Below are 25,069 nucleotides of genomic sequence, written 5' to 3' on the forward strand. Positions count from 1 at the left end.
CATTACAGATGTGTTGTAGAGTGGGAGTCCTTATGTATTGCTCAGATTGCATTGCGATTGCAATGAATTAGCATACTTTCACAGTGAGACTGCGTACGTAATCGCTTTTGCATTTGCGTTCCTTGCTGAATCAGGCCCTGTGTTAGCTCTCTCCGCTTCACAAACCTCGCACAGGAATGACCCTTCAGAGCGAGCATGGGTAAATTTTCTTTTTGCACCTAGTGCAGGCAAACCGTATCTGTGAAGTAGTCTTGTCTGTCGCTTTAGAAGACATCACAACCCACTCACAGAAACACACACAGCTGATGCAGATAATCTGAAGCAGACAAGGTAAAACTGAGGTAGACAGAGTAACAGATAGGGAGAAGCAGAATTTCAATAATAATGTTACCCAATGTTGGAATAGATAGGGAGGAGCAGAATTTACAATAATAATGCTAACCCGCTGCAGACTCACAGACCATTTTGTAGGCTACTGGATCTGCTCTGTTTTGTCTAGCTGAACGTTTTGTGCTGCTGAGAAAACCTCTTCTCTTGTCTGTCGCTTTTGTAGGCTACTGGAGCAGAATGCACTCAGGGGAGAGGAGCACTGGGACCTCTGCTTATAACTTAAGTTGGCACCGCTCCTTGTGAGCAAGCGCACTAATTCATCAGAAGCAGTGGAGAAGGCGGCGGTGCATAGTTCTCTTAGAGAGACTTTGGCCGTCGCAAGTAAAGTACACATCTACCCTCCCCCCCCCCCCCCCCCACACACACACACACCAAGATGGCTCTGGCTAAGAACTAGCCAGAGTCCTAAACATACACAGCCCCCTCAACAAACCGGCGCTGGTTCCCTCGGCGCACGGTGTTAAATAGCTCTCATTAGGAGAGCATTCAAATGCCCCCGTAAAAGCCGAAGCCGGTGCCTCTCTCATTCAAGCACCAGCGCTGTCTAGCGGCTGTAACTAGTGGAAAATAGCGGGGGATTCACTGGAGCTACAGCACGCACCAATTAGTGACAGTGCAGCAGGACTGCCTGTCACTTGCCCAGCTGGAAAAGGAACACTTCTCCTGCTAATTAGGAGAGGTGTGTATACTTTCCGGGCTGCTGCGGCCAGAGTTTTGAGCAGGGAGGGGGCAGCGGGGGACCCGGGACGAGCCGGTTTCAGCTGTGGCGGGCCCCACTGAGTCAGTGGACTCAATGAAAAAAAAAAAACACCCAAAGCATTGCTATCGGGGGGGGGGGGGGGCGGGGTCGGCCCCCTCCTTAGAGTGACCGGACACAGGCTGCAGTAGCCGTGGCGGTACCCTCCCTGGCGGCTCCCTCGTTGCAGGCAGACTGTCACAGCTAACAGTCTGCCTGTCCTCTGAAAAAGAAAAAGGAAAAATAGTTAAAAAAGGGCTGAAGACAGCCCCATGTACACCGGCTCTTCTCGGGCACATTTCTAAAACTGGGGATGATGGGGCATAGAGGGGGAGGAGCCAGTCACACTTTTCGATTTTTGCCAGGCTTTACTAGACCCACCTTCTATACCCAATGTCCTCTAGTGGATGAAGGAGAAAATTATCATTTTATGACGTGAAAAAAATTTGTGGATTTGTTTATCGATTTAGCATTTCGGTTACATTGAGAAGTAGGATGAGCTACAGTATATCTTAGCAGGGATCAACTTTTAATACTTTGGAATGTTAAGGCATACGAAAACATGAAGACTAGATTATTTCAGAAGTATGGTTTATTGAGAGTCAATACTGAATCAACTAATGCCTAATTATGTTTTTGTATCTGTTTTTTTGAAGATGAATGGAGATGAAATTTTTTCTACGGTAGATGATGGAAATTCCAACGTATATTATCGTCGAAACCACACTGCAAATGAGCGGAAGAGAAGAAATGAGATGAGGGATCTCTTTGACGAATTAAAAAATGCTCTTGGACTTCACAATCTTCCAAAGGTTTCAAAGAGCTATATCCTTAAACAGGTCAGTTTCAGCAGTTTTAAATTTCAGGTATTTAATTGCAAACCTCAGTGTTTTTAATTAATTTCCCATTACTTTCAGGCCATAGAGGAGATTGAGGGGTTGACCGATTCTGCGGACTCACTTATAAGGAAAAAGACCTCCTTGTCTCAAAAACAGAGTAAATTGATCAAGAAATTGTCAAATCTTTCAGGTTGGTGGATCGTGGTTAAGAAAAATGATTGGTGTTAAACTGATGCACAAGTATTACATAGTAGTAGCAAAGGTCTTTGATCTTATGGTTTTCCTGTTTTAAGTTAAACTGTAAAGAAATCAGTATTAACATCAGAATGTGCCATTTATACAAATACAGGTATGTGATATATTATTTAGAGTGCTTGTTTCATTTGGTAACAAAGAGAAATTTAGATGCTGTATTGAAATTACTACACTTCCCGGCGCTAATTGTGTGAAAATGTAATTAGACAACACCAGCTGCAGGTAAAAGGTCTAGTTAGGACCAAAAAGGAGCTTCAAAAATCTTGATTAACTGCGCTATGTGATACAAAATAATCCCATTTAATAAAAGATAATAATTAATAAATCAATGTTTGCTTTGTATTTTAGACACAGGAGGCTTGTCTGTAATTCATAAAATTAGTTTAATCACATAAACATCTAAATAACATAGAAATTAATAAAATGCAGATAAAACACAATCAATATAGCAGCATGTTTTGGGAAACCATAATTAACCCATTAATAATCATATGGAATAGAAATCAATTACTAAATAGGCTTGACACTCAATGCTGTTCAGTCACCACTTGTGTGAGAATAGTCAGTGTTCGCAGCTGAGTATTTGATTGCTACAAATAAATGTATCAGAAGGCTTAAAATAAGTAACAAATTTGTTGCAATTGTATAGTGTTCTCACAGACCAAGCCTGAAGCGTGCTCCCCGTGGTTAGCAGTGATATACTGGCGTCCCAGTTAAAATCACATTAATCCTGCCGCTGAATAAATGCAGTATTACCTCAGTCCAAGTGGGCTGGTGTATAGTCACCTTCTGAAGTCTCCAGCTCCCTGTGTAAGCGTAGCCACGCTGGGATGTTTGGAGCCGGATGATATCCTCTGTGCAGGGTAATCGGCCTCTGCTAATGGGCAGAGGTTGACGCTGTGTACAATATAAAACAGCTACTCCTGTTCACACTCAGGCGGACTAGATGGTAATGTCCGTGTAGAGACAGCTGACAGGCAGCGGGGAGGGAGAAGGGTGCTTGCAGCAGTGATGTCCGCTGTTGCTGTAATTGCCGGCCCGTAGCACTCAGACTGATGGATAGTACAGCGGTTTCTCAGGCTAGTCTGGATCAAAAGTTTCCTGGAGGGTGAAAGGTCAACGCGTTTTGTCCCATAGGATGCTGGGACTTTCTCAAGACTAGAGACTCAGGGCCTGATTCAGAGCCGCTCGTAAGCGGCCGCTCGCTCGCTCCGAGCGATGTTCGCACATCTGCGCATGCGTATGGGTCGTAATGCACATGCGCCAACCAGTCATTGCGGTCGGAAATCGTGCACTCGCAAAACAGCGAGGGCCTGCTAATTTGAGTGACAGAATGAGGTGTTTGTGGGTGGTAACAGGGGAAGGTGCTTGAAAACGGGGAGTGGAGATCCGAACACAGGTGTGCCAAACGGTCAAAACGGGCGTTGAATGGGTGTGCATAATTAACAAAGCAGCGTCATCGACCACGTCACTTGGTTATCTTTTAGCCTGAACTGCTCGCAGTGATTGCGGGAAGTAAAACCTACCACAAGCACTGCGAGCAGTTCAGACACCTTTCGATGTACTCGATTAATCTAATAAATAGCGGAGATGATGTATGATGCGAACGGCCAGGGGGCGTCTTTACAAAATAGCGAGCACATGATTCGTTAGCTCGCTCAGACATAGAGGCGTCAACAGACTGCAAAGAGCGAGCACTCAATTTAAATAGCCAGCCCCTTTTTTTGAACGACCGTTCGCAAATAGCGTCCGGCTCTGAATCAGGCCCTCAGGTCCATAATGTCTCCTTATATTCCTACAGAGTCTTAGTAATTGGTTGTTTAATCTGCTGCACCTGATTTTTAATTCTTTGTGTTTCTGCTCGATTTAGAATACTTATGTCTCACAAAATAAATCCTTTTTACAATTACAATATAGATGTTATTCCTGCAACAACTACTAATTAGTTTTATATCTTTAGTCTCTTAAATAAATAAAGATAATACAGGAAAAACTTAAGGAAGAACATAAAAAACATGTTATTATAAAATTCACAAGCCTCCTGTTATATAAAATGTAAAGAATATATATTATATATATATATATATATATATATATATATATACACACACACACACACACACACACACACACACACACACACACACACACATATATATATATTAATAATGTGTGTGTGTATGTATATACATATGAATGATAGAGGAAAAAAGAAAAATAGGATTGTATTGAAAAATAATAATAAACATTTTCTATATATATATGTTTATTTTATTGCTGTGTATTTTTGTTATAATAACCAGTAGTTCCATTTAGTTTTTGTTAGTTTATTTCTTTTAATTTCCAGCTTTGTTTGGTTAATTACTGCAGTGTACAAATCACATACTCCCACAAAAATGCACATATATATGCATATGAAGCCTAATGTATATGTGTAGTACTTAGTAAATATATTAAATTTATGACACAGCAACCCTGATAGACATACCTATGTAAACTTACACTTGCATACAAATACAGTATACAAACACACATAAATGGATATAAATGATATGAGAACATACATTTCTACTTCAGGGTCCATAGGGGGTCCACAGGGTTGACCTTGGGGTATAGCTGGATCTGGATCCACGGGCACCACGCAGTTAAAGCTTTGCTGCTCCCAGGATGCACTTGGGTCCGTCCTCCTCTATACCCCGCCCCGGCCACAGGCACCTCAGTTTTAGTTGGTGCCCGGCCGGAGTCGGGTCACCCTGTCGCAGTGGGGCTGCAGGAGCAGCCCCTAAGCTTTATTTTAAAAGAGAAATTTTTTATTTTTTTCTTCTTTTTTTACACTGTTAGAGCGGCAGCATCAGACTGTCCTTTAGGACGTCCACGCTGCCGCTCCTTCTCCCCGCTGGCGCCGCGACGCCAGTACAGCTCTGGGGATCGCGGCGGGACCCCAGAGCCTGTTCTAGCCGGGCTCTGGGGACTCCCTTGACTGCTGCCGGACGCGACGGGGATCAGGTAAGCCGCGGGTCGCCGCGTGCGGCGGCCCGTGGATACTTCAATGCAGTCAGGAGCCTCCGGTCTCTGGGGACAGACCGGAGGCGCTAGCGGCGGCGGCGGGCTCCCCCTCAATTGAGGAATACCCCGCGTGTCCGCTAGACCACCAGGGTATCAGGCTGGTAGCGGGACCGGCAACCCGGGGGTTAATTGCTAGCCAGGGGAGGCAGCCTTCCCTGTCTAGCGGCTCCTCCCCTCAGCTCAGCGCGCCTTTCAACTAGGAGTCTGGCGTCGCTGAGCTGCTCTTATCTCTCGGCCACTCCTCCTCTGAGGTCTCCGGCGGCCATCTTTACTGGCACATCGCAGACTCCCAGGCGGTATCAAGTGGACCGGTCCCCCTGTGTACCTCTCCCCTGCTAAAGGACAGTGTACACAGCGCTATAGCCCTCCCAGACACTGAATCTGGGCGGTTGATTGTAGCGGAAGGTGCAGTGAGTATAACTTTTCTGCATTGTATGTGACTATTGCTAGTGCTGCCTGTCTGTGACTTATTCTCCTTACTGTCAGCTTATAACTATCCCTTTCCTTCTCCTACGGCCCGGCAGGTGTGTGGGGGAAGGGCGTTTTTCTGAGACCCTCACTTATATAAAACACGTATTTGTGGGGTCAGTCACATACTGTTGTGTGCTACACAGTACCATATCTGGGCTGTTGTGTCGCATACTGGTGAGTGCGCGGGTGTTAAAACCGTAATTCCTCTGGTGATACCTATTTCTTGTGTATTTACGGTATCATGTCGGATGAGGAGACTGAGCGCTCTGTGGCTCCTGTGCTATTTTCCTGCAGACGCTGTGCTGCTGGAGTTGATGGGGAGGACTCATCTCAGGATGGTCTGTGCGGGCGGTGCCAGCTGGTACCGGGCCCCTCCAACCCCCCTGTATCACAGGACCCTCCTTGGGCGATGTTTTCACAGGTGCTGGCGTCTATTGCGGACCGGTTATCGGTCCCATCAGCGGTCCCTTCTAGGGCGTTACCGCAGCCCACCATCCCCCATTCCCCGAGGGTTCCACAAATGTTGCGGTCTTCCCCCGGGGCCCAGACTGTGGGTCCTTACTCGGGACTGCCTGTGTATGTGCAGTCTTCCCCAGGGACGTGTCAGTCTGTAGTGCCTTTGCAGAGTGTTGCTCCGACGGCTCCTCCGCCTTGGGTGGATGTTCTATCCAGCTCCGTACAGAGTCTGGCGGCTTCATCCTCGGCGTTTCAGTCTATGTTGCAAGGTGATGTGCCACCAAGGGTGTCTAAACGTCCGGTTGTGAGTTCACTAGCTGCGCAGTTGTCGGACTCGGAAGTGTCCTCAGATGATGGAGAAATCCATGAGGACTCTGACTCTGATGTCATGGGGCAGGAGGTGGAAGCTAAGTCCTCCATTAATGTTCCAGCCTTAGTTAGGGCGGTGCGGGCTATCCTACATGTTGAGGATGATGCGCCGGCTCCTAGGTCGAAGTTTCCTAATTTTAAAAAGGCCAAGGTGACCTCAACTGTGTTCCCCCTGTCTGATCAATTATCGGATCATATGGCGGCGGCCTGGCAATTACCTAGTAAGAGGTTCCATCCACAGAAGAGGTTGGCGGCGAACTATCCTTTTCCTGAAGCTCATTGCAGGAAATGGGAAACTCCGCCGGCGGTGGATTCCCACGTTACCCGCTTGATCAAAAGCGCGACGTTGCCATTGCCGTCTATCTCCTCTTTGAAGGATCCCACGGACAGGAAGGTGGAGACTTGTTTAAAGTCCATTTATTCTCTTTCCGGGGCGGTGGCTCGCCCGTCCATGGCTATCTCCTGGGTGGCTAAAGCCATTGAGGCATGGGCCAATGCCTTGGAGGATACCTTTCCTGATGAGGCTCCGGATATCCAGAGAGCGTTAGTGGGACAGATGCGGGATGCAGCTTCCTATATGGGGGAAGCGTCTTTGGATGCCAGCCTGCTCACTTCTAGGGTGTCGGCTGCAGCGGTATCTGCTCGGCGCTCCCTGTGGCTGAGGTCCTGGAGGGCTGATGCAGATTCAAAAAAGGGTCTGGAGGCCTTGCCTTTTAATGGTGATTTACTATTTGGTCCGGATTTGGACAGAATAGTGGATACTTTGGCTAAGTCCAAGTCGGCTTTTCTCCCTTCGGCCTCTGCGCCGGCTAAAGTGAGGAGCTCTGCCTTTCGGTCCTTTCGGGTTCAGGGTAAGGCCAAGGGCCAGTCCTTCCCGAGACATTCGGCGACCAAGGCCGCACCCAAGCCCAAGAAGCAGGCATGGAGTGCTCGGCGCCCTTCTTCCAAGCAGGAGGATAAGCCTGCTGCCTGATGGGACGGGCCTCTCTCTGGGGGACCCCAGAGTGGGAGGCCGACTTCTCCAATTCGCCCAGTGTTGGCACAATACCACCACGGATGCCTGGGTTCGAGAAGTAGTCTCTCAGGGGTACGCCCTGTCTTTTCGGTTCAGGCCGCCCCACCAGTTTTTCTGTACGAGTCCTTCTCTGGACAAGACCAAAGCTGGTCAGATTCAGGTAGCTATAGAATCCTTGCTACAAGCAGGGGTCATTGTTCCCGTTCCGCAGTCTCAGCGCGGGACGGGGTACTATTCTACTCTGTTTCTGGTACAGAAACCCAATGGTTCTCATCGCCCTATCCTGAATTTGAAGTCTCTGAACAGATACCTCAGAGTTCCCAGGTTCAGGATGGAAACGTTACGTTCCATCATTCTGGCGATGGAACCCGGGGATTATATGGTCTCCCTCGATATCCAGGACGCCTATCTCCATGTGCCCATAGCACCGGCACATCAGCGGTATCTGAGGTTTGCTATCCTGAACCATCACTACCAATTTCGGGCGTTGCCTTTTGGCCTTTCCACGGCTCCGAGGGTGTTCACCAAGGTGATGGCGGTTATGGCTGCCCACCTTCGGGGTCAGGGTCTACGTCTGTTGCCGTACCTGGACGATCTTCTGCTGCTGGCGAGCTCCCCGGAGGTGCTTCTTCGACATCTCCACCTGACCATTGCTTGTCTTCAAGCACACGGGTGGTTGATAAACTGGAAGAAGTCCTCCCTGATTCCATCACAACGGATGGTTCATTTGGGAGCCCTGCTGGATTCTCGTCAGCAGCGGATTTTCCTGACTCCAGAGAAGGTCTCCTCCCTGCAGCTGCGGATACACAGTTGCCTGAGCAGTTGCCGCCTGTCGGTCCATTCAGCTATGAGAGTTCTGGGGTCCATGGCGTCGACATTCGACATGGTGGAATTTGCCCAGTTCCATTCCCGGCCCCTGCAGGGGCTGATTCTATCGGAATGGAACGGGTTACCTCACCGGATCCGCTCTCAGATGCTGGTGTTGTCCGCGGAGGTTCGGCAGTCTTTGGCTTGGTGGCTTCAGACGGTGCATCTGGTCGAGGGGCGCCCCTTTTGGATCCCGGACTGGGTCCTGCTCACGACGGATGCCAGTCTTCGGGGTTGGGGGGCAGTGACCGGCTCATTATCGCTTCAGGGTCGTTGGTCCGCGGAAGAAGCACTTCTCCCCATCAACATCCTGGAACTGCGGGCAGTATACAAGGCCCTGCAGTCGTCCGGCCCCGCTCTTCACGGAAGGGCGGTACAGGTGCAGTCCGACAACGCCACCACGGTGGCGTATATCAATCACCAAGGCGGAACTCGCAGTCAGGCAGCGATGTCGGAGGTGTCTCGTATCCTGTCTTGGGCGGAGGGTCACATTCCAGCGATCTCGGCGGTCTTCATCCCCGGAGTCCTCAATTGGGAGGCGGACTTCCTCAGCCGTCACGACGTGCATCCCGGGGAATGGTCGCTTCACCCAGAGGTGTTTCAGCTACTCGTGGACAGGTGGGGACTGCCGGAGCTGGACTTGATGGCCTCCCGTCACAATCACAAGTTGCCCGTTTACGGGTCAAGGACAAGAGACGCAGGCGCCTGTCTGGTAGACGCTCTGTCGGTGAAATGGACGTTTCACCTGACGTATCTGTTTCCTCCGATATCCTTACTTCCTCGGGTTCTGCGGAAATTCAAGCAGGACGGCGGCACGCTCGTGCTGGTGGCTCCGGCGTGGCCCAGACGTCCTTGGTACTCCGATCTGAGGTGCCTCTCCATCGACGCTCCGTACCTTCTTCCTCAGCGTCGGGACCTGTTGTCTCAGGGGCCCTGCCTTTACCCGGATCTGGGTCGGCTGTCTTTGACGGCGTGGCTCTTGAGACAGCCGTCTTGAGGTCTCGGGGTTTCTCCAGTTCAGTGATTGGTACCATGCTTAGGGCACGCAAGCCTGCCTCCGCGCGGATTTACCACAGGGTGTGGCGCACTTATTTTCAATGGTGTGAATCCAGAAACTATGATCCGCAGGTGTTCCGGGTTTCCAGAATCTTGGAATTTCTTCAATCGGGTTTGGACCTCGGCTTACGCCTGGCCTCTCTGAAGGTTCATGTGTCTGCTCTGTCCGTGTGGTTTCAGCGACGGATTGCTACACTGCCAGATGTTTACACCTTTTTCCAAGGTGTTCTCAGGATCCAGCCTCCCTTCGTGCCTCCGGTGGCTCCGTGGGACTTGACGGTGGTACTGAGGGTCTTGCAGGGTCCTCCTTTTGAGCCGCTTGAGTCGGTGGAGCTCAAGTGGCTGACGTTTAAGACCATTTTTCTCCTGGCAATTGCTTCGGCCAGGAGGGTTTCAGAATTGGGGGCGCTTTCCTGTCGCCCTCCTTTCCTGATTTTTCACCAGGACAGGGCAGTGCTCCGCACTCGTCCTGAGTTTTTGCCCAAAGTGGTTTCAAAGTTCCACATTAATCAGGAACTTGTTGTGCCAGCTTTTCAGTCACCTGATCTTTCGGCTGGTGAGGCTTCCTTGGATGTGGTCCGGGCACTTAGAATCTATGTGGACCGGACTGCTTCGGTTAGGAAGTCTGATTCCTTGTTTATCCTCTTCGGTTTTCACAAGAGGGGTTGGCCTGCCAACAAGCAAACGTTAGCCCGTTGGCTTCGTTCCGTTATTTGTGAGGCTTATGCACAGGAGGGCTTACCTGTGCCAGCCTCTGTTAAGGCTCATTCCACTCGTTCTGTGGGTCCCTCTTGGGCTGCTAGACGTGGCGCTTCTGCTGTTCAGCTGTGTAGGGCGGCCACTTGGTCTTCAATTCAAACGTTTTTGAGGTTCTATGCGTTTGACACCTTTGCCTCTCAGGATGCATCCTTTGGGCGCCGGGTACTCCTTTCAGCACAGGAGCGTCCCCGCCCTTAGTTGTACTGCTTTGGGACATCCCCAAGGTCAACCCTGTGGACCCCCTATGGACCCTGAAGTAGAAAACAAGAGATATGGTAAGAACTTACCTTTGTTATCTCTGTTTCTACGAAGTCCATAGGGTCCACAGGGCGCCCGCCCTGACGCACCTGGCTTCAAATGGGCTGTGTGGCTGGTCACCGGTTTTCCGTCTCCTATTGCTGTGAGTATGGTTTCTTGTGTGTTCCAGTCTTCCTTCTCTCTGTTCCATATTCTCCTCCGGCCTAGGCTGCTTACCAACTGAGGTGCCTGTGGCTCGGGGGCGGGGTATAGAGGAGGACCCAAGTGCATCCTGGGAGCTAAAAGCTTAACTGTGTGGTGCCCATGGATCATGTTCCAGCTATAACCCCCAAGGTCAACCCTGTGGACCCTATGGACTTCGTAGAAACAGAGATAACAAAGGTAAGTTCTTACCATATCTCTTGTTTTCCTAAAACATGCTGCTATATTGATTGTGTTTTTATCTGCATTTTATTAATTTCTATGTTATTTAGATGTTTGTGATTAAACTAATTTTTTGAATTACAGACAAGCCTCCTGTGTCTAAAATAGAAAGCAAACATTGATTTATTAATTATTATCTTTTATTAAATGGGATTACAGGTTGAGTCTCCCATATCCAAAATGCTTGGGACCAGGGGTATTTTGGATAACGGAATATTCCGTATTTTGGAATACTTGCATTTCATAATGAAATATCTTGGGAATAGGACCCCAATATACTCACAGAACGCATTTATGTGTTATATATACCTTATACACACAGCCTGCAGGTCATTTTATACTATAGTTTTAATAATTTTGTGGTTCAAGCAAAGTTTGAGTACATAGATGAAATTCATTTATGATACACCTTATACACACAGCCTGAAGGTAATGTTATACAATATTTTTAATAATTTGTGCCTTAGACAAAGTTTGTGTACATTGAACCATCAAAAATCAAAGGTTTCATTATCTCAGTCATGCCAAAATGATTCCGTATTTCGGAATATTCCGTATTTCGGAATATTTGGATATGGGAGACTCAACCTGTATTTTGTATCACCTAGCGCAGTTAATCGAGATTTTTGAAGCTCCTTTGTTTCATTTGGTACTCACACACATTGTAGTCTTTGATTGCAATGGTATTTAATACACCATCACATCAATCCGCTTCCAATGTTAAAACATGCTGTATGAATCTAAAAGGCTATTCAGTTACCCCACACACAGATTTTTATTGTGCATGTTTGTGGATGGTGTTGTAGAATCATGCATATTACAGCATTTAAGGTACAATGTAATTATATTGAATCTGCTCGCAATTCAACAATTACATTTTGTTTGAATTGTTCAGAGATTTTAACATGTGGAGATCACACCATATAGTTTTGCTTTAAGTAGGAGTTTGGTTCTCATGATTTTATGATTTGGAAAAAGATTCATAACATACAATTGTATTGTAGCATGTATGGTGTAATCACATGATTGTACACAATTTTTCAGTACAGCATACTATAAAAATGTTAATTGGACCATGTATGATGCCATTGTTAGTGGGGGTAAAAATAAAAAGGAAAATATCCCAATGTATCCAACTGTAATTATATTCAAAGAAATTGTGCGAATTTGTGACCATTTCATTCTTGTGGGAAAGGGCCCTCTTCCTATTGACCAGATCACTTACTCCATACCTATCCAGTCATTCCAAAAGTGGAGAGTCTTCAGTCTGCACACTTCCGAAATTTCAAGCACCCATCTACATGGGTCTGGTCATCAGTGGATCCTTCCCACTATTTTGACTCTGCTATTCCTCTTTGGATAAATAGAGAAATTTGGATAAATAGAGAAGCGGCCCAAGAAAGTTTGTCCCCTTAATAGGAATCCGATTACCAAATTCTGGCTACAAATGTCAGTACTTTTGGTTCTTAACAATTGGGACACCCAAGAAAAGTTTAAACTCTCCAAGACTAACTTTTAAAAAGCAGGCGTGTAGACCTGTGATTTCTCTCATATCCTTGGACAGCAGGATATCTTCATATCCCCATTCAATATGTGCTTTAGTGCTTCTTAACTTTGTGTTTCATGGACTTGCTTTCAATTTTAAGCTCTTTCTTCACCCTGTATTTGGCCTTCTTGAGTCTTCTCCAAGGTCATTGCCTCTATGGCCTCTCTGTTATTTCACCAGCTTATCATGATCATCCATTTTCTGCATGACTTGTTTATGGCCATGCACCCAAGTGACCATCCAGACATACTACTGGATTATTAACACACCCTTCCCTCCGGAGAATCATATTTCTTCACTCTTGTTTAATCCTCTCGTTGCCAAATACTGCATACCAGGTACTGCTGGAACCTTCGTGTCCTCTGTTGGCAGTCCCGAAAGTGTGTTCTACTGCTCCCATTCTGAGTGCACTACAGTGTTTGCGAAAAAGGTCAGTGTGGCACCAAGTAAAGTCCTATCCTCTCCACGGTCATTGCTTATCTAGGTTGGTGGATGGATCAGTTCCTTTGTGGTTTACTTTTGTCTACTGAAAACCATGGGCACCAGCGACTTGAGTTTGGGATACAGATCGGCCTTATCAGATCTAAGAAATGTAATCCCTGCAAGATCTTTCTGCTAAACAACATTTTAAAGCTTGGACTCCTCAATCTTTCTCTGACAGTTTGGACCATCCTCTTCAAGGGTCAAGGTCCAGACAACCATGGTACGGTGGCACTACTAGTTAATGGTCTTTCTACTTCAGGGTCCATAGGGGTCCACAGGGTGACCTTGGGGTATAGCTGGATCCTCGGGCACCACGGAGTTAAAGCTTTTAGCTGCTCCCAGGATGCACTTGGGTCCAACCTCCCCTATACCCCGCCCCCGAGCCACAGGCACCTCAGTTTAAGATGGTGCCCGGCCGGAGTCGGGTCACCCTGCGGGGGGGGGGCTGCAGGAGCAGCCCCCTAAAGCTTTTTATTTAACTAGGTTAAATTTATTTTTACATTAGTTCTTTTTTCCAGAGCCGCAGCGCTGGGCTGTCTGTACAGACGCCCACGCTGCCGCTCCTTCTCTCTGCTGGCGCCGCGACGCCAGCACTGAACTGGGGATCGCGGCGGGGGAAGCCAGAGTCTGTACTAGCCGGACTCTGGCTTCCCCCGGGACTGCTGCCGGAAGACGCCGGGGAGATCAGGTAAGCCGCGCACCGCTGATTAGCGGCGGTGCGCGGGTAATGCCTTTTATATGCAGTCCCATGCCCCTGGTCTAGGGGACAGACCGGGGGCGCTAGCGGTGGCGGCGGCCCCCCCCTCCATCGGAGGCATACCCCGCCAGACCACTAGACCACCAGGGTAATTAAGCGGCAAGCGGGATGCCGCAACCTTGGGGGTTAAATATGCTAGCCAGGGGAGGAAGCCTTCCCTGTCAGCGGCTCCTCCCCTCAGCCTAGCGCGCCTTTCAGCTCGGAGTCTGGCGTCGCTGAGCTGCAGCTACTCGGGCCACTCCTCCTCTGAGGTCTCCAGCGGCCATTTTCTTACTGGCAGCGTGGATACTCTCAGGGAGCACGCGGACCGGTCCCCCTGTGTACCTCTCCCCCGACAAGGACAGTGTACACAGCACTATAGCTCTCCCAGACACTGAATCTGGGAGGTTGATTGTAGTGGAAAGGTGCAGTGAGTATATCTTCCTGCATGGTATGTGACTTTTGCTAGTGCTGCCTGTCTGTGTCTTTTTTCTACTTACTGTCAGCCTGTACCTATCCCTTTCCTTCTCCTACAAGCCCTACAGGTGTGCGGGGGAAGGGTGTTTCTACTGACCTCACCTATATAGATCACGTATTTGTGAGGTCCGTCACATACAGTTGTGTGCTACACGGTGCCATATTGTGGGCTGTTGTTCAGCACACTGGTGAGTGCGCACGTTTTCTTCCTAAGTCATGTCTGAGGAGGATATTGAGCACTCCGGGGCTCCGGCATTGTTCTCCTGCAGGCGCTGTTCTGCAGGAGTGGATAGGGAGGATTTGTCACAGGACGGCCTGTGCGGACGGTGCCAGGCGGTCCCTGGTACGTCTAAACCTCCCATGTCGCAGGAGCCACCATGGGCGATGTTTTCCCAGGTGCTGGTGTCCATCGCGGACCGTCTGTCGGTCCCGACTGCCGCCCCTACTAGGGCGTTGCCCCAGCCTGCCATCCCCCATTCCCCGGGTGTCCCACAATTATTGCAGACTCCCCCGGGGTCTCAGCCTGTTGGTCCCTATGCGGGGTTGCCAATGTATATTCAGTCCACCCCTGTGGCACAGCCGGCTGTGGTGCCGTTTCAGGCTCCTGTGACAGCTCCTCCACCCTGGGTGGATGCGCTTTCCCACACTGTCCAAGATTTGGCGGCAGCATCTTCGGCTTTTCAGTCGATGTTGCGCAGTGACGTGCCCTCCAGGGCGTCTAAACGCTCAGTCATGGCACAGGCTGCGCATCTTTCGGATTCTGAGGGGTCCTCGGATGATGGTGAGGTGCAGGATGACTCAGCCTCAGATGCCTCAGTCCAGGAGGTAGACACTAAGTCTTCTATCAATGTGAGATGCCGCCTCCTACATTGGAGAAGCATCTTTGGATGCTAGCCTGTTGACCTCTAGGGTTTCGGCGGCAGCAGTGTCTGCTCGTAGATCCTTGTGGTTGCGGTCTTTGAGAGCAGACGCGGATTCAAAGAAAGGCTTGGAGGCCTTACCTTTTAATGGGGAATTACTATTTGGTCCGGACCTGGACAAAATAGTAGATACCCTGGCAAAATCCAAGTCAGCCTTCCTCCCTTCAGCTACTACACCTGCTAAGGTCCGGAGCTCGGCGTTTCGTTCCTTTCGGGTTCAGGGCAAGGCAAAGGGTCAGTCCTTCCCGAGGCAGTCCGCACCCAAGACCGCCTCAAAGCCAAAGAAGCAAGCCTGGAGTGCTAGGCGCCCTTCTTCCAAGCCAGAAGATAAGCCTTCTGCGTGATGGGACTGGCCTCCCTCTGGGGGACCCCAGAGTGGGAGGCCGACTTCTTCAATTCGCCCAGTGCTGGCACAATACCACCACGGATGCCTGGGTGCGAGAAGTGGTCTCCCATTGGTACGCCCTGTCTTTTCGGCACAGGCCGCCTTGCCAGTTTTTTTGCACAAGTCCTTCTCAGGACAAAACCAAGGCCTTGCAGGTTCAGGAAGCCATAGAGGCCTTGCTGACGGCAGGGGTCATTATACCCGTACCACAGTCTCAACGTGGGATGGGGTATTACTCTACGCTGTTTCTGGTGCAGAAACCCAATGGCTCTCATCGCCCCATCCTCAATTTGAAGTCCCTGAACAGGTTTCTCAGGGTTCCCAAATTCAGGATGGAAACTTTGCGTTCCATCATACTGGCGATGGAACCGGGGGATTATATGGTCTCCCTGGATATCCAGGACGCCTACCTCCATGTGCCTATAGCAACATCGCACCAACGGTTTCTGCGGTTTGCTATTCTCCACAACCACTACCAATTCAGGGCTCTACCCTTTGGTCTCTCCACGGCACCAAGGGTATTTACCAAGGTGATGGCGGTCATGGCGGCTCACCTTCGGAGCCAGGGGATACGGTTGCTACCGTATCTAGACGACCTCCTCTTGCTGGCAAGCTCCCCGGAGGTACTGATCCAGCATCTCCACCTGACGGTCGCTTGTCTACAGGCGCACGGCTGGTTGATCAACTGGAAGAAATCCTCCCTCATCCCATCACAACGGATGGTTCATTTGGGGGCCCTGCTGGACTCTCGTCAGCAACGGATTTTTCTGACTCCAGAGAAGGTCTGCGGATTCACAGTTGTCTGAGCAGTGGCAGAGTGTCGGTGCACTCAGCGATGAGAGTTTTGGGGTCCATGGTGTCGGCATTCGACATGGTGGAGTTTGCCCAGTTCCATTCCAGGCCCCTGCAGGGGCTGATTTTTCAGAATGGAACGGATTGCCACACAGGATCCGCTCTCAGATGCTGGTGTTGTCCTCGGAGGTGCGTCTGTCCCTAGCCTGGTGGCTGCAGACAGCGCATCTCCTGGAGGGGCGCCCCTTTTGGATCCCGGAATGGGTTCTGCTCACGACAGATGCCAGTCTCCGGGGTTGGGGGGCGGTGACAGGCTCCTTGTCACTTCAGGGTCGTTGGTCGGCGGAGGAAGCGATTCTTCCCATCAACATCCTGGAACAGCGGGCAGTATACAGAGCCCTGCAGTCGTCCGGCACCGCTCTTCACGGAAGGGCCGTTCAGGTGCAGTCAGACAACGCCACCACGGTGGCGTACATCAATCACCAGGGAGGGACTCGCAGTCGAGCTGCGATGTCGGAGGTGTCCCGCGTCCTGGCTTGGGCGGAGCACTATCTTCCAGCTCTCTCGGCAGTTTTCATCCCAGGAGTCCTCAATTGGGAGGCAGACTTCCTCAGCCGTTACGATGTGCATCCCGGGGAATGGTCGCTTCATCCAGAGGTATTCCAACTACTCGTGGACAAGTGGGGGCTGCCAGAGATGGACCTGATGGCGTCCCGTCACAATCACAAGCTGCCTGTGTACGGGTCAAGGACAAGGGACGCAGGCGCAAGTCTGATAGACGCGCTGTCGGTGAAATGGCTGCCTTACTTGTTCCCTCCGATATCTCTGCTGCCTCGGGTCCTGCGCAAGTTCAAACAGGACGGAGGCACACTGATCCTGGTGGCCCCAGCGTGGCCCAGAAGGCCGTGGTACTCCGATCTGCGGAGCCTGTCCATCGACGCTCCGTACTTCCTACCTCAACGGCGGGACCTGTTGTCTCAGGGGCCCTGTCTTCACCCGGATCTGGGTCGACTATCTTTGACGGCGTGGCTCTTGAGACAGCCGTCCTGAGGTCTCGGGGCTTTTCTAGCTCCGTTATTACCACCATGCTGAGTGCGCGCAAGCCTGCTTCTGCGAGGATCTATCACAGAGTGTGGCACACTTACTTTCAGTGGTGCGAGGCCAGAAACTATGATCCCCAGGTGTTCCGGGTTTCGCGTTTTCTGGCTTTCCTTCAGTCGGGTTTGGACTTAGGATTACGTCTTTCTTCACTGAAGGTACACGTGTCTGCTCTGTCGGTGTGGTTCCAGCGCAGGATCGCTGCTATGCCGGACGTACACCCCTTTTTCCAGGGTGTTTTGAGAATCCAGCCTCCCTTTGTGCCACCTGTGGCCCCGTGGGATTTGGCGGTGGTTCTTAGGGCCTTACAGGGTCCTCCTTTTGAGCCCTTGGAGTCAGTGGCTAACTTTTAAAACTGTTTTCCTCTTGGCAATTGCTTCTGCCAGGAGGGTTTCAGATTTGGGGGCGCTTTCTTGTCGTCCCCCTTTTCTGATTTTTCATCAGGACAGAGCGGTGCTTTGCACTCGTCCTGATTTCCTGCCTAAGGTGGTTTCCAGGTTCCACATTAATCAGGAAATTGTTGTACCAGCCTTTCAGTCACCTGATCTTTCGGCTGGGGAGACTTCCTTAGACGTTGTAAGGGCACTCCAGGTTTATGTGGACCGGACTAGTTCTGTGAGGAAGTCGGATTCTTTGTTTATCCTCTTTGGTTTTCACAAGAGGGGTTGGCCTGCCAACAAACAGACTCTAGCCCGTTGGCTTCGTTCTGTTATTATTGAGGCTTATATGCAGGAGGGTTTACCTGTTCCAGCCTCTGTTAAGGCTCATTCCACTCGGTCCGTGGGCCCTTCTTGGGCTGCTAGCCGTGGCGCCTCTGCTGTTCAGCTCTGTAAGGCGGCCACCTGGTCTTCCATTCAGACCTTTTTGAGGTTCTATGCATTTGACACCTTTGCCTCTCAGGATGCATCCTTTGGGCGCCGGGTTCTCCTATCAGCACAGGAGCGTCCCCGCCCTTAGTTGGACTGCTTTGGGACATCCCCAAGGTCACCCTGTGGACCCCTATGGACCCTGAAGTAGAAAACAAGAGATATGGTAAGAACTTACCTTTGTTATCTCTGTTTCTACGAAGTCCATAGGGTCCACAGGGCACCCGCCCTGACGCACCTGGCTTCATATGGGCTCTGTGACTGGTCACCGGTTTTCCGTCTCCCATTTCTGTGAGTATGGTTCTTGTGTGTTCCAGTCTTCCTTCTCTCTGTTTCGTCTCCTCCTCCGGCCTGGGCTGCTTACCAACTGAGGTGCCTGTGGCTCGGGGGCGGGGTATAGGGGAGGTTGGACCCAAGTGCATCCTGGGAGCAGCTAAAAGCTTTAACTCCGTGGTGCCCGAGGATCCAGGATCCAGCTATACCCCAAGGTCACCCTGTGGACCCTATGGACTTCGTAGAAACAGAGATAACAAAGGTAAGTTCTTACCATATCTCTTGTTATTCCAGCCAATTTTCACTGGTTCTCCAAATTCTGTGAAAGGAAAGACGTGTTTGAGAATTAATCTACCAAGACAGATGCATACAGTACCTGAATCTTCTGACCTATGGGCCTTTTTTGTACTAACATCTACAGGAACCTACATTCTTAAGCAAAATGTCATGCAGTTTCCGTAATTGAGACATTGAACAATGACAAGGAAGCATTTCCACCTCACGTAACTATCTCTTTGTCTGGAGTTGGTACATTACCATGGCCAGAGTTGCACTCTCCTCTGCAGTACAGCATGGGACTCCAGTGAAGCCAGATCTGCACCCTGGCCATCTCTGCATACTTTAAAAAAAATTCTACAGGGTGAATGTTGATGCCTCTGTAGAGATTGCCTTTCACATCAAAGTCTTTGGCCATTCACTGTTTTTCCACTCCTATAGCGTTTTAGTTTGGGAATTCCCAACATCTATATATCCAATACTGCTGAAGGACAAAAAAAATGTCGTTCTCTGGTTCTGCCTGCTCTAATGCATTCTATAATCAAAAATAAAAAGCTCCATTACTACTTGGATGCCTAATTTTATCCTTAGAGGTAAGAAATGTGAAGAGGCCACCACCAGAGCCGAAAAATATGTAATCCCTAGTAATCCAGTAATGGTAATCCATTATTGTGTGTTAGTTATAGGCCTATTTTCGCCATTAAACTTGAATCTTAAGTTTGTGACAATAAAATGTGCAATCACTCTCAGTGCTCCTAAGCACTGCCTCTCCCCCCTAACCCCCCCCAAAAAAATTATATAAAACAGTGACACTTTTAACACTGACAAAATAGACAAAAAATATTTTGAGTTAATTACTTTTTTTATTGGGAGCTGTGCTTCCCAAATCTCTTCTCTCTGTGATATTTTCTTTTCTACTTCAGGGTCCATAGGGTATCCACAGGATACCTTGGGGTATAGGTGTGACGTCAGTCGCCGGGCACCATAGAGTTAAGCTTTCCAGCCTCCCAGGATGCACTAGGGTCCCCCTCCTATACCCCGCCCCCGAGCCAAGGCACCCCAGTTTAGTTTGGTGCCCGGCCGGAGTCGGGTGCACCTGTCGGAGTGGGGGCTAGAAGAGCCCCTGAAGCTTTCTTCTATGCAGCTGTGGCTGCACATCTGGATGTACAGCATGGACAGTCAGTCCTGACGTCCATGCTGCCTTCCCTACACCCCCGCCGGTACCAGAACTCCGGTACCGATCCGGGGATGCTGGGGAGCATCTGGGGTCACAGCTAGCGGTGACCCCAGATGTTCCGGACCATGGCCGGATTCAAGGGGGACAAAGGTAAGCAGCGGGGTCCCGCGGTGGGTCCCCGCTGATCACATGGTCCTAAGTCCCCAGGCAGGGGGCTCCCTGGGGACTGGCTGCAGCGTGGAGCCAGGCGACCAACCTGCGCTTCCACTACCCCCTGGGACAGGGGACCGCCGCAGAGCGGTAGCGCTGCGGCGTCCCAGGGGTTAATTGCATGCCAGGGGAGCGCGCCTTCCCTGTCTCACAGCCGGCTCCTCTCCCGCTGCACACAGCCCTCTCGGCATGCTGCCAACTGGCCCTGTGGCAGCGCTCCTCCCCCAGGCCAGCCTCCTCTCTGCTCCTCGGTGGCCATCTTCTTCTGAACGCATGGTGAATGCTGCTGGAAGCCTGGAAGGAAGCATCGTGGTCTGGGTCCACCTACATACCTCTCCTCCGCTGTGGTCAGGTCTGTGTATGCAGCGCTGTGTCCTACCAGGCCCTGTGTCTGCGTAGTTGAGTGATCAGCGCTGTTAGTGCAGGAATTGATTTTCTTTGCATTGTATGTGACTGTGCTAGCGCTGCTGCCTGTAACTTTTCTTCTAAACTGTCAGCTTTATTCTGTCCCTGTTCTTTCTGCTAAGCCCTTGCGGTGCGGTGCTGCAGGGTGGTCTCTCGCCTATTTACTATATAATTGGTGAGAGGGGTCACATACCTGGTGCCATCATGTCTGAAAGTGATTTTCTTCTCCGGCTACAGTGTACTACGTGTAAAGTACCGTTAGCGGAGGGGGAGGGTAGCGCGGAGGGCCTTTGTCGGCAGTGTTTGTCCATGGCGCGGCCGCTTGCGGTTACAGCACCGGTACAGGAGCCACCCTGGGCTTGTTTCGCTCAGGCACTTACAGCCTTAGTGGGCCAGTTAGCTCCGCAGCCCGCGTTTACACCGATGGGTTTGTCCCAGCAGTCAGTGGTGTCGTCACCCATGCAGGGTTTCCCACGACAATTGGTGGTACCCCACAGTCTCCCTATTTCCCCGCTCCCGGTTTCTCAGGAGCCAGCGTGGGTTAACTCCCTGACGAGTTCTGTACAGTACTTGTCGGATGTGTTGCAAGGGGAGTCTGTGATGCGGCCGCATAAACGGCCGGTGGCGTCTCTGTCGGCTCCTTATGAGGATGACGAGGGGACGTCTGATGATGGGGAGATTCTGGATCCTTACGATCAGGAACCTCTCCAAACTAAGGACGCTGATGCTAAGTCCAAAGTATATATTCCTGGACTTATTCGGGCGGTCCGCACAGCCTTGGTGATTGAGGACGAAGTTCCCCCAGCGGCTAAATCTAAGTATGCCTTTTTCAAAGATGTGAAGGGCGATGCCACAGTCTTTCCTCTGTCGGGTCAGTTAGTGGACCATTTAGAGGAGGCGTGGAAATAGCCTGGCAAAAGATACCAGCCGCAGAGACGACTGGCGGTGGCTTATCCGTTCGCGGATAATTATTTTGCAAAGTGGGAATCCCCTCCACAGGTGGACTCTCACGTGACCCGTCTTGTCCGTAGTGCCACATTGCCGATGCCATCCATGTCCTCCCTTAAGGATGCTACGGACCGCAAGGTGGAGATCTGCCTGAAGTCCGCTTATTCCCTTGCGGGGGGGGCAGCACGGCCGGCTATGGCCATTTGCTGGGTTGCCAGAGCGATGGAGCGCTGGGCGGATTCATTAGAGGCTTCTTTTGATTCCGACTGTCCGGCCGAACAGGCGGAGTTGATTGGTAATCTCCGTGATTCGGCCACTTATATCAACGAGGCGGCCCTAGACATTAGTACTATGGTGTCTAGAATTTCTTCAGCAGCGGTGGCTGCTCGTCGCACCTTGTGGCTGCGATCCTGGAAGGCGGACGCAGATCCAAAAAGGGTCTGGAGGCGTTGCCGTTTACCGGAGAAGTTCTCTTCGGTCCGGATCTGGATAAGATTGTGGCCACGCTGGCGGCAGCCAAATCGGCTTGTCTCCCGTCGGCCCCGCTGCTCCTTCTGGTTCTGGACCATCGTCCTTTCAGTCATCTAGGGCCCAGGGCAGGCCCAAACCACAGTCGTTTCCTCGACAGGCTGGCCCTAAGAAATCGGCCAAGCCCCGGAAGCAGGCATGGAGTACCAGACGTCCGGCCCCCAAGCCAGATGACAAGCCTGCAGCCTGACGGTCCGGGCCTCCCTTTGGGGGATCCCAGGGTGGGAGGCCGCCTGCTGCAGTTCGTCCAGTGTTGGTCGGCCACTACGACAGACACTTGGGTTCTCGAGGTGGTCTCCAACGGGTACGCTCTCTCCTTCCGGCACAGACCTCCGGCGCGATTCTTCACTACGGGTCTACCATCAGACCGGAACAAGGCTACGGAGCTGCGGAAGGTATTGCACACTATGCTCCAGGCTGGAGTTATAGTGCCTGTTCCATTCTCCCAGAGGGGCCTGGGTTTCTATTCAAATCTTTTTTTGGTACAGAAACCCAATGGGTCGTATCGTCCGATTCTCAACCTCAAAGCACTCAACAAGTCTTTGCGGGTTCCGAAGTTTCGGATGGAGACCCTACGGTCCATCATTCTGGCGCTGGAACCTGGGGACTACATGGTGTCATTGGATATACAGGACGCTTACCTGCATGTCCCTATTCTTTTGCGCCATCAACAGTTCCTCAGGTTTGCAATCCGCAGCGACCACTTCCAGTTTCGTGCGTTACCTTTTGGCCTGGCGACAGCACCATGTGTTTTCACCAAGGTGATGGCGGTCATGGCGGCTTCTCTGCGGCTGCAGGGAGTCCGCATGTTGCCGTACTTGGACGACCTGTTATTGGTGGCAGGATCTCCAGAGCTCCTGTTATGCCACTTGGACCTGACCATTGCACTGCTGCAACGGCACGGCTGGCTAATCAACTGGCAGAAGTCCACTCTAATCCCGTCTCGGAGGATTCTGCATCTGGGAGCCTTATTGGACTCGGGACAGCAAAGGATCTTTGTGACGGAGGACAAGATCTCTGCTTTACAGTCAAGGGTGCGCAGTTGTCTGCACAGCCGCAGGGTGTCCCTACACTCGGCGATGAGGTTACTGGGCTCCATGGTGTCTGTGTTCGAAATGGTGGAATTCGCCCAGTTTCACTCCAGACCTCTGCAGCACCTGATCCTGTCCAAGTGGAACGGGCTGCCTCAGTCTCTGAAGTCCCAGACGATTGTGATCACCCCGGAGGTTCGCCTGTCCCTTGCTTGGTGGTTACAGACGACCCACCTCAACAAGGGACGTCCGTTCTGGGTTCCAAATTGACAACGGACGCCAGTCTTCGGGGCTGGGGAGCAGTTTCGGGTCCACACTTGTTCCAGGGCAGGTGGACGCCGACAGAAGCGGAGCTTCCAATAAATATATTGGAACTCCGTGCGGTCTTCAATGCTCTCCAGCAGGCACATCGGTTTCTCCAGGGTCACCCGGTGCAGGTCCAGTCGGACAACGCTACCACCGTGGCCTACATAAACAGGCAAGGAGGAACTCGCAGTCGGGCGGCTCTCGTAGAGGTCTCTCGGATCCTGGTTTGGGCGGAGCGCAATCTTCCAGCCATATCAGCGGTCTTCATCCCGGGAGTGCTAAATTGGGAGGCGGACTTTCTAAGTCGCCAGGACGTTCATCCGGGGGAATGGTCCCTGCACCCGGACGTTTTTCAACTGCTGGTGGACAGGTGGGGTCTTCCAGAGATCGACCTCATGGCGTCCCGGCACAACAACAAGTTGCCGGTGTACGGGTCTCGCACAAGAGACGAAGGGGCGTCTCTGGTGGATGCTCTGTCCGTCCGGTGGACGTTCCGGTTCGCATACCTGTTCCCTCCGGTCTCCCTTCTTCCACGGGTAATCCGGAAATTCTAACCGGAAGGAGGGACGCTCCTGTTGATAGCTCCCGCGTGGCCCAGACTGCACTGGTTCTCAGACCTTCAGGGTCTGTCCGTGGACAGTCCTCTGCGGTTGCCGCTACGACCGGACCTTCTGTCTCAAGGTCCTTGTCTTCACCCGGACCTGACTCGGCTGTCTTTGACGGCGTGGCTGTTGAGACGGCCATGCTGAGGTCCCGGGGGTTTTCCGGCTCTGTGGTGCGTACCATGTTGCGAGCTCGGAAACCGTCTTCCGCGAGGATATACCATCGCGTGTGGCATACGTTCTTCCAGTGGTGTCGACCGAGAGGTTATGCACCGCGGGAGTTTCGTCTCTCGGATTCTCGCCTTCCTGCAAGCGGGACTAGATCATGGGCTTCGCCTTGCTTCTTTGAAGGTACAGGTTTCGGCCCTATCTGTCTGGTTTCACCGTAGGATTGCTACAGTCCCGGATGTGCGCACCTTTATGCAAGGTGTTCTCCGCATTCAGCTGCCCTTTGTTCCACCTGTGGCGCCTTGGGATTTGGCTGTGGTCCTGAGGGCTCTCCAAGGACCGCCGTTTGAACCACTGAGCTCAGTGGATCTTAAATGACTATTGCTTCGGCCAGACGTGTTTCTGATTTAGGGGCTCTTGTAGACCCCCTTTCTTGGTTTTTCATGGGAACAGGGCAGTGCTCCGCACTCGGCCCGAGTTTCTTCCCAAAGTTGTTTCCCAGTTTCATGTTAACAAGGAAATCGTTGTTCCGGCCTTTAACTCACCGGGTCTTTCCGTGGGTGAGGCCTCTTTGGATGTTGTGCGGGCCTTAAGGACTTATGTTGACCGCACTTCTTCGTTTAGGAAGTCGGACGCTTTGTTTGTCCTCTATGGCTTCCGTAAAAAGGGTTGGCCTGCTTCAAAGCAAACTTTGACACCTTCGCCTCTCAGGATGCTTCCTTCGGGCGGCGGATTCTCCTTTCTGCACAGGAGCGTCCCCACCCTTAAAGGATACTGCTTTGGGACATCCCCAAGGTATCCTGTGGATACCCTATGGACCCTGAAGTAGAAAATAGTAGATATGGTAAAACCTGACCCTTGTTATCTCTATTTCTACGAAGT

The 25,069-nt window shown here is 51.1% G+C and overlaps 1 protein-coding gene across 1 annotated transcript in view; it reads left to right on the forward strand.

The window, feature by feature from the left end:
* Positions 1-25,069, forward strand: part of LOC148501817 (MAX gene-associated protein-like) — a 187,936-nt gene that overhangs the window by 133,649 nt on the left and 29,218 nt on the right. The window contains exons 20-21 of the mRNA XM_088449939.1: positions 1,783-1,965; positions 2,044-2,155. Coding sequence (XP_088306065.1) covers positions 1,783-1,965; positions 2,044-2,155 — 295 coding nt within the window. The remainder of the gene's footprint in view (positions 1-1,782; positions 1,966-2,043; positions 2,156-25,069) is intronic.

The sequence above is a fragment of the Taudactylus pleione genome, unplaced genomic scaffold (genome assembly GCF_031769625.1).
Source record: "Taudactylus pleione unplaced genomic scaffold, aTauple2 ptg000501l, whole genome shotgun sequence".
NCBI classification, from domain to species: Eukaryota; Metazoa; Chordata; class Amphibia; order Anura; family Myobatrachidae; genus Taudactylus; species Taudactylus pleione.